General features: G+C 54.4%; 1 protein-coding gene across 1 annotated transcript; it reads right to left on the bottom strand.

Moving 5' to 3' along the window:
- Positions 1–2,379: 2,379 nt before the first annotated feature.
- FBXW5 (F-box and WD repeat domain containing 5) lies at positions 2,380–14,040 on the bottom strand. The gene is made up of 8 exons (XM_009890268.1): positions 13,804–14,040; positions 11,086–11,243; positions 10,267–10,441; positions 9,217–9,365; positions 7,386–7,872; positions 4,371–4,518; positions 3,572–3,784; positions 2,380–3,066 (listed from the first exon to the last, which is right to left on the bottom strand). The coding sequence occupies exons 1-8, from the start codon at positions 13,994–13,996 to the stop codon at positions 2,820–2,822; spliced, it is 1,770 nt and encodes a 589-aa protein (XP_009888570.1). The 5' UTR covers positions 13,997–14,040; the 3' UTR covers positions 2,380–2,819.
- Positions 14,041–14,099: the final 59 nt, after the last annotated feature.

Here is a 14,099-nt window from a genome sequence, read left to right as displayed (position 1 = left end):
TGCTGCAGCTGGGGGTGGAGGGGTACCCCAGCACCATCACTGCCCCTTCCAACCAAGGGGTGTCGGAGCAGGCAGGGAAGGAGCTCCTGGGGAGGTGGTGGATGTGACCCAGCCCCATCCCAGCTGCTGGAGCTTCACACATACTGGGGAAGCCACAGGGCTGGTGGGAGCAGGTGCAGCGCTGCTGGGCCTGCTTTCCCAGCAGCGGCAGAGGGGAGCTGCACAACTGGAAAGGCAAATGCAACATGTTACACTCACGTTCCTGGGTGCTGGATAATGAGGCATGGCTCAGCCAGGCTCTTTTTTCATAGCGGTTGTTGGGAGCCAAGTGCCTGTGCTGCTCCCACTGTCTGTGCAAGAGGCCCTGTCCTGCCCCTCCAGAGCTGTTGCACCAGCTGAGGGGCTGGGGAACAGCAGCACGGCTGCAGAAGAGACATATTAGAGGGGTACCCAATAGGGCCTGTCCCCTCCCGGGAGCAGCCAGACCCACTTCATGCAGGTGCAGCTGCTGTGCGATGCACAGAGGAAGATGGCAAAAAGCTCTATGAGGACATTGGTGCTGCAGCCCAGGATGCTTCCCAGTGCTTGCTTCCCCTGCCTTCCCCCCCGCTCCCCGTACCTGCTCAGTGTCTATTACTGCTTGAAAAATTTAGAAGCTGAGGAGGGACAGAGAGAAGCCAGGATGCTCCAGCCCCTGGTCTGTCCTAGAGCCTGCAGCACTTGGCCTTGGCAGATAAGAGCTTTCCCAAGGCTGCCATGAACTGCTGCTCCCTTTGTGCAGGGCTGTCCCATCCTCCTCCCTGAGGGCAAAGATTTGGGCAATTCTCTGCCTCTCTCCTCTCCGCCTGTTGTTTTACAGCTTAGCTACCTGTACTCCACAGCCCAGGACAGGTAATCCAAGTTGGTCAGCTACCTCTGGAGCACCGAGGATGGAGGCACAGCTGTATGACACTTCTGGCTTCAGTTCTGCTTCAGTATAAGAACAGCACTGAAAAAAAACCAAACTTGCATTGCAGAGATGCTTTAGCAGAATATTTATTCAATGCCATAGTGAAGAGCAAAACTCAGTACAAACATAAACCCTCAGTGCCTTGCTCACTACTACACTGAGCCAAGGGTGAACAGATTTCACAATCTTGGGGGAGGAGGGAGGCAGGTAGAGGCTGTTCCTTTGCTGTGTCACTGGACAGAGAGCTGGATGTGTATCCTGTGTGCACACACGTGTGAAGGACTCCCTTGTTTCTGGAAGTCCTATGATGACAGAAAACCTGAGTACAGGCGTTTTGTATAAAGCCATGGGCAGCTGCTAGGGCACAGCAGACCAAGGGTACAAACCCTCCGGCCAAGGGCCACAGGAGCTGTTAGAGCCATCAGTGCATATCTCAAGACAGTATCTGCTGCCTCTGTTAAGTCTGTCACACCCAAGGCTGTGAGTGGCACAGACAACTGTCCCCACTGCTCCTAGGGGAGTCCCAAAATGCCTCCCACAGGCCCTGCCTGGGATGTGGCTCCTTTCCAGATGCAGCCCAAAGCCCATATCCCAGGAGCAACTGTAGCTCCTGGGGCCACCACCAGCCCCAGCCATCTAGGCCAGGTCAAGGTTAGGAGCTTAATTTTAGACTCCTACATTTGGGTAGCTGCTGGAGGGAGAAAAGCTTCAGGGACAGATACAGAGTAAACACCACCAAGTTGGTAATCACTTCAAGTGAGGCAGCTCCACTGTCAGAGGGGTTCCTGGAGGAGCTGACCACTGAGCCCCTGGCAAGTCAGCCCAGGTGGAAGGAAGCTTATTCAACTGTCACTTCAGGCAGAAGAGGGCTGCGTTCCCCTGGTCACCTGTAGGTGAATACCTGCAGCCACCCGTAGGTGCCTACACCTATTCACGGAGAACATACCAAGAGAACCTAAAGTGCCACAACTTGAATAGCGTGGGAGGGAGGTGACCACAAGACCTACCGGCCATCCTCACGGCTGCCCCCTTGGGGAGGGACAGCAGATCCCCTAGAATAAATACGTTACCAATGCCATAGCTTATTTAAGTGCTACTAAGCAGAGGAAGACAGAGGCAAAGCCAGCACCATGTTACCACCAGCCCTCTCCAATCTCAAGTTTGGAAACTGGCAATATCGACACGTAGTTGCTCACAGAAGGCATCAACAGGGCACTGGCTGCAGCCCCGGGCGCCACAGGAGATGCCAGCGAGGCCCCCCCCAGCCCTGCCTCCCCCGCTGCCCTCTCACTGCCCTCCAGTCCCTGCTGCCCTCTGGGGCCAAGCTGCCATGTGGGAGGAGGCACTCAGCATTACCCAGCAGCCAGACAAGTTGCCTGTAGGGGTTTGGGACAAACAAACATTAATAAAACTACTATATTAAAAGAGTCCTGCAGCAAGGCAGCACAGTGCTGTACCGCCGCTTCTGCCAAGTGCTCTGCAGCCGGTAGCTCTCAGCGAGGTCAGCCACGTCCCAGGCTCACGGTACAAATGCTGGAGACGTGTCTCAATCTGTTCTCAGAGACCAAAGCTCACCCAGAGAGCTGTGACCAAGTAGCAGCGTTTGTGAGAAGCTGTGGGGCGCCCACCCTGCAGTGACCAGCTCGAGCTGCTGCCCACCAGGCCCAGGAATGGGCCCTCGACTCTTACATTCTGTCTTTGAAGCAGATGCTCCGAGGAGGAAGCAGTTCCCACTGCCGGGGTCCCTCCTGACTCAGCAGATGGGAGCTGTGTGCCCAGAGCTCGTCTCTCTTGTGCAGGGCTCAAAGCTCTGCAAGCTCCAGAGGAGGTGGCTGCAGTGAGGAAGCTGCAGGAGCAGGTGTACCTGGGTTCAGCTTTTCTGGTTCATGAGCCAGGAGAAGAGCAGTTTCCGGGGCCTGGGTTTCCTGGCCTGCTGGATGCGCACCACGCGAGGGGAGCGCCACACCTTGATGGTGGTGTCATCACTGGCCGTCAGGAGCAGCTCCTGCTCCACTGGGCTGAACGCCACCGAGTTGACCACGTTGTCATGCTGCAGTTTGGCGAGGCAGATGTTATAGTGCCGGTCCCAGATGTAGCCGTGGCGATCCTCAGCCCCACTGTGGTGGACAAGACATGGGTAAGGATGTCACCCCAGCAGCCTTGATAACCTGCTGCTTCTAACCCTCTTTCTTCCGGGCAGGTGGAGGCAGAGGGTGCCTCAGCCTCCATCTGCAGCCCTGTCACTCATGAGCTTCCACCTGGGCAGGCCAGCTCCCTCTGGGATCCAGAGGCTGTTTCAAGAGCCCCTCCAGTTCACCCCGTGGCACCTGCTGCCTGCAGCCCTCAAGAACAGCATTTGCCAACCCCTGCCAAACATGCCACAGCCCCAAATTTCCCCTCTCCTCACCAATTTCACAACAGGATGCAGGCACACAGCCTTTATCAGCAGCCTGATTCAGTCCCTCTGCTCTTTACAAACCTCCCGTTTCCTGCTCTGCTCACAACACATGGGAGTTTCCAGCACATGGACCAGCCCTGCTTGCACAAGCCATCCCACAGTGCGGGCCCCAAGGCCCTCCTGGACACAGAGTCAGGATCCTGCCCCTCCCCATCACCACACACCTTGCTACAAAGTCCCTGCTGACATCCAGGAAGATGAAGAAGCACTCCTCATTGGGCGTGTAGGCCCGATGAGCCCGGAGGGCTCTTTTCACCTCCTTCATTGTCTTCAGGTCAAACACGTGGAGATCAATCTCCTCAGCGATGGGGGGTGGCTGCATGGGGTCAGAGATGACACAGTCCCGAGGCCAGGCACGGCTGTTCACGTACAGATACCTTGGGAAGGGGAGCAGAGGGGTTACCTTGCACCTTGCTGCATGTGACAAAGCCCACAGAGCCCCAGCTGTAAATGCGCAGCGCAAGGACCAAGCAGTTTCTCTGGTCCTCAGGAAACATGCAGCTCTGTTCACTAAAATCTAGGCTGAAACACAGAACACATTGCTGAACCACTTCTTGCCCCGTTTGGAAAAGAAAAGGCCACCACAGTTGAGACAGTGGGCCCTAGGGGCAAAGTCAAGCCTCTTTAACCTCATTAAATCCAACTTTAAGGATGGTAGCCTATCGATCTGCCTCAGGAACAAGATACATTGCGGTGAGCAGCTCCTTCACTCTTACAAGGCTCCTCCCTGACCCCATCCTGAACTGGGCTCAGCAGCACAGTGGGAGGAAAGAACTCCTGCAGAGATCTGGGGAGATGCTCAGACAGTACATATGCCATCAGCACATCAGAACAAGCAGAGCAGTCTATGCAGGCACCCTGCTCCATCAACTGGAGTGATTTCTTCTCTGGTTCAGTCCCCAAAGCCCCTAAGCAGTTGTTGCGCAGCGTCTGAAGCCAGCGCTGCCACCCCACCACGCTCACCTGTGGTCAGGGGAGAGGCCCATCCCGATGATGTGCCCGTGGATGTCGATGACGTGATCCAGTGAGTCAAAGAACTCATCCGAGCGCCTCTCTTCCCCAAGCACCGGCCCAGCAGTTGTCATCTGATGGGGCAGGATCCTTTTAATCCCTTGAGGACAGAAAGCAGAATCAGGCAGTTCTGTAGGCTGCTGCCAGCAGAGAGCAGGGCTGGTGGAAGTCCCCACTCTTCAAGAAGGGGCTTCCCTTTGTGCTGCCAAGAAAGGAGAACTGGCTCACTAGCTGAGGACCGTGACGGGGCTGCTGTCCCTGCCAAGCTCTTGCAAGTGGTGCTTTTGGCCAGAACACTGCCTATAAGTGATGCGCTGACACGTTCAACCCCAGCCAAGGAGATGCCCAGCACCTGGCTGCCAACCCGGCTGCTGCAGCCACAGCTCATTCCAAGCCCAGCCTGCAGCGCGCCCTGAAGCACAAGGAAGCTGTGCTGGCCCCCAAGACACTCCGGTTGCAGAAAGGTTTTTCTCCTAAATGAATCCTTGGGCTGGGCCCACTTCCTGCAACATCCAGCCTGGAGAAGGCCCAGCAGATGCACTGGCTGTGGCAGGGCTTTCCCTCACCACTGTCAAAGCATAGGTGTGGGTCAGCCTCAGAAAGTTCCAAGAACAGGGGTTTAAACCCAAACTGGGCCCAAATGCTTTATAGCTTTTGAACTTCCTGACTAAGGGAGACAGACACTATGGGTCAAGCCCTCTCCCCTTCCAGCTCTAGACGGAGGTCCCAAACACAAACCACCCACAGCGGCTTCCTGGAGGACTCCGGTGATCCTCAACAGCTCTTGGGCACACATGGGCTTAATCCTCAGGGGGTCCAAGAGGAGCTGGAAGACGGCCCGGCCCATCCCATCCCCTCTCTGAGGGAATCGCTGCTGAACACCCTTGATTTTAGCGCTCTCCCACACACTAACAAGCTAGGGGTGACACCACACTACACCTCAAGTCCAAGGCCCTTCACACCACCACTGCATCTGAGCCTGGGCAGCTCAGGACCTTCAGGACAGGACTTTCACTCTTCCACCCAACTGGCATCGCTTGCCAGCATCTTCATCCTCATTTCCACAGCACTACACTCTCAGTTCCAAACTCAGTTACATAGCCCACACACACATAAAGCAGCAGAACAGGTGGCTTTGCCTGTGAATCAAGCCTGCCACCAGTACAAGGGAAACAGGAGCTCAAAGGGAACTCCTGCAGAAGTGCTTGCGTGCCACAGATCAGGCGAGATAGCACTGATGCCCAACAGCCAGGAGCGTGGCTCCCACCAGCAGCTCCAGCCCAGCAGCCTGGCAAGAGATGAGCAGAACAGCAAGCTCTTTCAAGTACCAGTTCCTTGGGGGCAGACAGCAGATGCACAAAGGCTGGTTTGACACACAAACCAATGGGCAAACATAACATTTATTGTGACTCATGGCTGGGAGAGGAGGCGAGCCAGGGTTCGTCCCTCCGAACAGCCACTCTGTGCCGTGGGCACTGGCTGCCGGCCAGGGAGTCACTGGAGTTCAAAGGCACCAAAACCCACGGCCCTGGGAGGCTGTGCTGGAAGTTGGCGGAGTCCAAAGGCAGGCACTGCCTCTGCACCACGCTTTGCCTTTGCACGCTGCAGGTCCCAGTCTGCGAGGCAGCATTTGCTCAGGCTCGCAGAGCAAGATGCAGTGCTGCTTACAGGGCTGAGTCAGAGCAGACCACCTGCCACATGTCCAGAGGCAGGCCAAGGTCCACCACGTCTGTCTGCAGACCTGGCCACAGACAGGAGCAGAGCTACACTTAGTCTGGGTCGCATTCCTAACTTAGGTAGGCAAAAACAACGTGACTGTTCTCCACTGCCTACAGCTTTGGAAGCTGCCTTTCCCTGCCCTACTGGGATGTACCGGTGCAGGACCAAGTAACAGGAAAGTTAGAAAAGCCTGCAGCAGGAAAGCGAGGCTGTAATCGTGCAAGCAGCAAAAGGAACTGAAACTGTCTGGCTTTACAAAAGAGTCTTCCTGCCTAGTAGCAGGTCTCCTTCCCTCCCCACATTTCTACTGATCTGTCTGGTCCTTCCCACTGAACTTCTCTGCTAGCTTTAAGGGCTTTTGGAGAAGCAGCCAGACTACCTGCTTCTGCTCATCACTGCACTGATTTCCTATAAATTCAGACTCTCCTAGTCCCAGTGCCTCAACAAGAGAACGCCAGATGAGCAACAGAAGTCCTAACCCAGAAAAAGGTCACCGGCAGCGCCATTGCCTGGCTTGTGCTGCAACTACAGCCCCTTGTAGGAAGGAGGAAGGAGGCTAAGTTGCCTGGGATCAGCTTGCCAAAGAAACACCCACTGGGGCAGCTAATAACCCACCATGAAACCTCTCCAATACCAAAACAGGGGTGCCAAAGTGTCTCGCTGAGGCTGAAAGGCTGTGTAATACAGGCTGGTCACACACCGGGCAGTGGGGGAAGACAGGTGAGGCACAGGGGCAGGCAGGGCTCTGTGTCCCAGCACTGAGGAGCACCGCTCAAGGAACACACAGGTGAACTCCAAGCTGCTCAAACTAATCTTGCCCTAATGCCCTCTCCACCCCCACAAGACAACAGGACTGAGGCCCTTCCACATGCTCATATCAGGGCAACCACTACCCTTCACATCCACCCGCTTGTGTGCAACTTGTGGCTGCTGTCCTTAAGTCAGGAGTTCCTTCTTGATCTTCCGCTCTGCCCTCGCCACTACTTTCTTGTTTGATCATGTGTCAAGCCTGGTAGCAACAAAACAACCCCTCAAGCAAGCACTTGCGGGGTGGAACCCCCTTCAGTGACCGGGGCATCTCAAAAGCCTCCCATATCGAGAATCCATCAGCCTGAGCAAAACTGGAACTCACTCACCACAAACAGGCAGCACATAAAACAGGTCTTTTCCAGACTCAAATTCAGAGCGTAGCTGCAGCCCACACCCCCAGGGAGGCTGGCATGCCACGGGCTCAGACCACAGCCTTACCTATCTGGTGCGGGGAGTAGGTGAGGCATCCTGTGGTGAAGATTAAGTATTTTGTCTTGCTGTTGCTCTCCGTGGAGAGCAGGTTCAGCTCAGGCGGTTTAGTTCTGCTGCGTACGAACAGCTCAGCCACCTTTGTCTCCAACTCTGTCTCAGTCATGGCAGGCCTCACACGGCCTTCCATGATATCATCAAAGAACTGCTGCAGCCCATCCTCTGCTGTCACACCCCCTTCATCCGGCAATTCCTGTACTGCTGGCTCTGGAGTCTGCTTGGGCTTGGCCTCCTCTTCCTCGCTGTCACTGCCAAGATCAAAGACTGGGCAGGTGGAGGTGGAGGAAGCAGCTAGCTGCTCCTCGTAGTCCAGGAGCAGGTCTGGGGAATCGTACCGGCTGCAGTCAGCTACCATCACGGTCCGGATAGTGCTGGCATTCAGGTTCTGGATTTTGAACAGTCTCTTCACTACATTCACATTCTCAGACTCAATGCCCTGCAAGCAGAGGGAGAAGTAAGCAGGAACCACCTCACTGGACAGTCGCTCCTATAGCTCAAACCAAAAACCACCTGCCCTGACAGCGGACAGCAGCCCCACACCATCCTCTCTTCGCACTGCTATATGGAACACTGACCATGAGAACTGGCCCAAGGGGCTGGCCAGCTTTCTTGCTCTCCTTCCCATCTTGGAGGTGGGCACAGCAAGACAAAAAAATCCTGCAGGCAAACAACAGTGGAGTGGGAAACACAGAAGCCTGGCAGCCCTGCTGCCACTTTCCCACCTGAGGTCATTAGCTGGTGCTGCTTGGCGCTTTACAAGAATTTCAGGAACAGGCCTCTGTGATAAACATGGGTGCAGCGTGAAGCACCATCCCCCTGGCCTACAAGCAGCAGAGGTGGAGGACCTCTGCGGTCCTGAAGTTTGCCTGTACCCCTCAGCAGGATCAGCCTGGTTATCTGCTCCCAGACACAAGCAGGTCTCTTCCTGCCTAACTGCTCTGGCAGTCTGCAGCCAGACATCAACAACCCCTGTCAAAGCAGGGAAGGTCCTTCCTCACCTCCTGGAGATGGAAGAGTTAACACTGTAGCATAAGCGCAGCACAGAGGTGTGGTTATGGGAAAGGTCTCTGCTACCAGAGGATTTCACCCAGGGCCAGCATCAATCATGTCAAAAAACCACAAAATGCCAGGATGTGCAGCTGTGACATTGAGACAGAGGCAAAACATGGAAGAGGAACATGTCCAAGCAGTACAAATGCCAGAGAATGAACAAGCAGCAAACAAGCAGTCTAAGGCCAGCACACACTGATCTCCAGGTCTCATCACAGCATAAAAGACAGCACCTGGCCCACAGAAATGTCAGCAAGGACAGGGAGGGCTGAGCTCAGCCTCTCAGCTGCCGCCAGCTCCTGGGAACAACGCACTGAGCTGCCAAGTGGGAGAACGGCCATTGCTCGGACACATGCCAGACTACAGCCATCCCAGCCCCAGCTTCATGCTATCAAGGATCTCAGCAACCCTGCTGCGCTCCAACCACTCTCCTGTTGAGCAACGCATGCTCTAGGGCACTGCAGTCAAGTCTTCATCCCAATTAATGGGGCTAGAGTTAACTGAAGCTGGGGGCAGAGTTAGAATATTGCAACATAACACCAAGCATGGAGAAACCTCAGGCAAGGGTTGCCTCAAGCTCAAGATCCTGAGGGCAAGTCAGAGGAGACAAACAGGGAGGACAGGAGGACTGGGCCATTCTACCCTGCTCACACCTCCTCCACTGCTTTTCCTCCCCCAGAAGCCAGCAGGAAGCTGCACTGTCTGTGGAGGTGGAACAAAGGCACCTCACCTGGAAAGCATTGTTCAGCCACAGCACAGAACAGGAGGTTATACGCCCAATCCGATGCAGATTGCCAGATATCAAGTTGGTTTCGTTCAGCCAGCAGCCAAACACATCATAGGGTTTATTCCTCACCCTGGAAAGCAGTGTGAAGTTCTCTGGAAAGGAGACGAAACATGAGAGTGAGGCAATGGCTCCCGGCAAGGGCTCTGGGGAAACCATGGCAGAAGACGTGAGAAGTGGATTCAAGTCTCTGCAGGAGAGGCACTAATGCAGCACCTCCACTGCAAGCTTAGCAAACCCAACCACCACCCAGTTCCAGTCACTACTATGGAGAGAGATTATTTCTCTCTTCTACAGAGATGTATGGGGAGAGCAGGCACAAGGGAAATCAAAATAAAAGGGCAGCCAGACGGAACCAGACCAGAGCGCAATCTAATCTCACAGCCTTTCTCTGAGCATGGCCCAAAGCAGAAACCCCAAGGACAAGAACAAGTCAAACACGTACAGAACTTCTTCACTCCTGCCCCTGGGGCTCAGGGCCTTTCTGAGCAAGACAGCTGTGCATTTAGCAGTGCTCCTCAATTTTTGGCACAGTGGGACTGTAGCACAGAGACAGCAAGAGATAACGCAGTCGGGATTAGCGAGTTTCACAGAACCGCAGCAGAAGAGGTGAAGCAGACCCAGATGAATGCACCTCAGAAAGCCACGCGAGACCTCAGGGTGGGACTAGCAATGCTTGAGTCAGAAATGGTGCCTTCAAGACAACAGGTAACGCAGGTAACTCTTGCTTTGCCCAGACTGTCACTTAGAACAGAAGTTAAGTGAGAATAAATATATGCCACAGTGCCTTTAGGTGATGACATGGTGACCTGAGCAGAGTTAAGGCTTTCTGGAAGGTTTACCCTACGAAACTGCGATTGGAACCCCTTTGCAAAGATGGTGGAAGGCAGGACAAGCAGAAGTCAAGGCCACTGCACACCCAAAGAGGAAGGGAACCCAGCACCCACTATTTCACACTTCCCAGGAAGCCCCAGTGAAGGCAAGGGCAGTATTTACCCATGCTGATTACGGCAATCTCTCCCGATGAGGAATTGTGAGGCCCCACAAAGACACCTGACACCAGAAGGAGGGAGTCATCGCAGTTGAACTGGGAGAACTGCGTGTAGCTCCAGTTGTATGGCCTCATGTTGGAGCTGTGCTGCAGGGAGATGTCCAACTCATTGCTCCAGATCTATAGACAGATGAACAGTCAGGAAGCTGTTGACAAGCCTGAGAGTGGTTCCACTTTATCTGTTCTGCCAGCACTCACCAGGACAAGAAAAAAAAAGTAATATCAAAGACACTTTAACTGTGTTCCAGTCCCAATTTCCCTGTCAATTACCCTGACAGAAAATGGCCAACAGCTCTGGAAAGCAGCTAAATGCAGAACTACTTCTCCATCAGCCAGTGGAGAAGGTATTCAGGCACCAAATGATACTGTCACAGCTGTTTTTTTCAACACGTTCAGAGAGATTTTGCCTCAGACAACCACCCACACAAGACAACTTCTGCAGTGGATCATTATCTCTGCACTCTTCGTTAGACCCACAGCACAACAGGGGACTGATCTGCACCTAGAAAGTAGCCAGAGCCAGGCAGGCACCTTGGCCACCTTCACGCAGGCTGGAGCTGGAAGCCACAGCCCTCAAGGCTACATTTGCAAGAGTCATTAGTTCTGTAGCTTTGCGAACAACTCAGCATCTGCAGGAACCAGCCTAAGTCCAGGGACACCTGGTCAAACCTCTCCTCCCCACAGATTTCCTAAAGGCTGCTCTTGTGGTTAAGCCCCACTAAATCAAAGCTGGAAGGGTTGTGCAGGGGAGGCTGCCACTTTACCTTGACAGTACAGTCTTTGGAGCATGATGCAAACAAACAGCCAGAGTGGGAGAAGCTGAGGTGCAAAACCTGGTCATTGTGCTCCTTCAGGGCCTGCACTTCCACGCAAGGGATGGTGTCGTAGAGCCTCTGGAACTCATCATACCAGGAGACAGCAGCTGTAACACACCAGCAGGGACATGGGACAGGAATGTAAATGGAGGGAAGAGACAGACCTGAGCTAAACACGGCAGCCACAGAATCAGTCTTTAACAAAGTGCAGTCTTGACTGCTGCTAGCAATGCCAGGAGCTCTGCTGGGGCCAAGGTCCCTACGGCTTCAGCCATGCTAGCAGGGCTTAATATTTTTCTCAGTAGCTTCCCCACTCCCACACACAGAAAATGTCTTCTTCCAGTAAACACACAACTCCACACCATATCACTACTTTCTAAACCAGTACAGCCACTGTAAGAAACATCCAGGGCATAGCTGTTAGCTATGTAACTGAGCCTTGCTCAGGACAAAACAGCTGTTAGAACTGCAGACATGCTCCAGCACAACGCAAACAAATCTATCATGTGATGAGAGGGAAGCTGCTCCTCAGGGTACCGGGCTCCACTCTGATTATCTTTATCTTGTCTAACACAGAATTAAGAAGGTTCCAAAAAGGTACGAGACTAGGAAAAACCATCTCCATGAGATAAAAGACTAGAGAAAACAAGAGAGAAGAATGGGAACTGGACACAGCGTGCCGGGACAGAAGAGCCCTGCAGTAGAAGAGCCTGGAGCACGCACAGATAAGTCACACTGACAGCCAATAAAGAGACAAATAAAGAGGACTTTTAATGAAGTGCCTGGTAAGGCAGCCTACAGACAGACTTCTTGCAGCAGCAAATCCCAAGGAAGCAAAGAGGATTAAACATGTACATGGATAAGGGCCAATTTCCCTAGTTACACTGAACAGGACCAAAGGTTTTTTTGGAACTCACTGCAGCCCAGGAGGGCCCTGCTCCAGGGAGCAGCTTGGTGCCAGGACATCCCACCATTGCTCACTAGGCAAGGGGCTTCATGCCCCTCTGAACCTCTTGGTCCCAGCCTGTCTGGCTGGGAAGCAGTCTGGACAGATGCCATCTGGCCAAGCAACCCCAACATTTGCTCTGACAAGAGCCACTGGATGCCATTCCCCAAACAACAGAGCTGCCCAGGGCAGGCAAGTTGGCAGAGGATTTCCCCAAACTCCTGCTTCAGCCCCTTCCTGGGCCTGCCAGCCACCCCCTTTCCCCGCTGACTTCTGGAGGATTTTCACAGCTCCAGAAGCACAGCCTGGGAGGTGCCTGAATACATTACTGAGCTACACCGACAGCTCAGTCCCAATTAGTGCTAAAGAACAGGGCTAGCAGCTTACTAACTAACTCCAGAAGGCTGGAAGTGAACAAGCCTGGTCAAACAGCCTCAGATAAAACCTAAAGATGACGTCCTCAACCCTGCAGAGCTCCAGGGTCTGCACAAGTGAAGTCACATGGTCTGAGTCGTCCCATTCACATCTCATCTCTTCTGAGGGCCCTTTTGCACTGGTGGCTGCACCCACTGCAGGAAGACATGACTCCTCACTGCTTGATCCTTGGCATTTCTTCCCATCCTTCTGTGGCAACTGCAACTTGAGAGCAAGAAGCCAATTCCCTCTGCCGTGGCCACCGCTGGGAACCCCATGAACATCCCTGGGGCAGAGGATGGAGCACAGCCCTCACAGACCTCTGCAGCATGCTCGGAATGGGCTTTTTGGCCTCCAAGAGAGACCCACCTTAGCAGCAAGGACTCCTGTCGGCAGGTCCCCAAGACCTGTCTCAGCAGGTGCAACAGCGTTGGGTTATCCAAACTGCTTCCAGCACGTCGTACTCAGCAGGGAACAGACCTGTGATTGTACGACTGCTGCCACTGACACTGCCAACAGCTCTACCCAGGGAAGGCCCTGCCAGGCTCAGTTGATGCTGACTGTTAATGCGTCATTTTCCTACTGCATACTGAGGCCAAGATCAAGTCCAACCTGACCTCACAAAGTGGGTCAGCTACGCACGCCCACCTCCCTCTCCACACACCACAGCCAGGCTGCAGCTGCTACCTACGTGTTATGGAAACAGTTTGATCAGCTAATGTGTACTTGCAGGTCTTCCTAGTTCAGATGAGAAAGGGACAGAGCCTGAAGCAGAGGCTTGCTGTGAGGTCCTGATCAAGAAAAGCCAGCAGTGATTATCATGGAATCCAACTGGGCTGTGATGTAGCAGCACGCAGTGACTCACTGTGTCTCCTCCGGATCTCCCTCAGCAGCAGCAGTGCCCAGACAAGCTGTGCAGTAGCTACCAGAGAGCACCTGCCTAGAGAGGCAGAGACCATCCCTTCGTGAGAGAAAGAGAAAGTCAAAGCATTTTCAACTATCTGATGCCCCTTTCTGAAGGATTTGGGCACGTTCCTTCACATGCACACCACTATCCAAGCCTGTAGCCTGCTAATATGATACAGTTTAGTGGCTCCGTCACACCTGACACCAGAGGACAGAGGGCTGGACAGCAGAGGAGGAGAGGATTTTCCCTTCTGGGCTCATGGAAGGGAGGTTTCGGGTGTCATCACCCAAGGAACCGAGGTCCTCGGGCCCAGAGCAACCACCCTGTCTGCTCGGCCAATGCAGGAAAACCGCCAGCCCTGCAGCAGCCACGCCAGCCCCTTCCCCCCGCGCCAGCGCACCTGGGTGCCGGGGCACCTCCCGGGAGATGCGGTAGTAGCGGTAGAAGAGCTCCTTCCAGAGGAACTCGTCGCGGGCCACGGCGTGCCACTGCTGGCACACCAGCCCCACCGAGAGCACGTCTACGTGGTCCAGGTAGAGGAAGATCTCGTAGAGGACGCTGTCGGGGAGGAGGGGGCCGCTGCCCGCGTCCATCGTGTCATTCTGCCGCCGCGCCTGAAAGTAAATAGGGGTGAGGCCCGGCCGCCCGCAACCCCGCACAGGGCGACCGGGACCGGGACCGGGACCGGGACCCGGA

Source organism: Charadrius vociferus, unplaced genomic scaffold (assembly GCF_000708025.1).
Source record: "Charadrius vociferus isolate BGI_N301 unplaced genomic scaffold, ASM70802v2 scaffold398, whole genome shotgun sequence".
Taxonomy (NCBI): domain Eukaryota; kingdom Metazoa; phylum Chordata; class Aves; order Charadriiformes; family Charadriidae; genus Charadrius; species Charadrius vociferus.
Note: the sequence above shows the minus strand (reverse complement) of the source record. Positions and strands in the feature narration are given on the sequence as shown.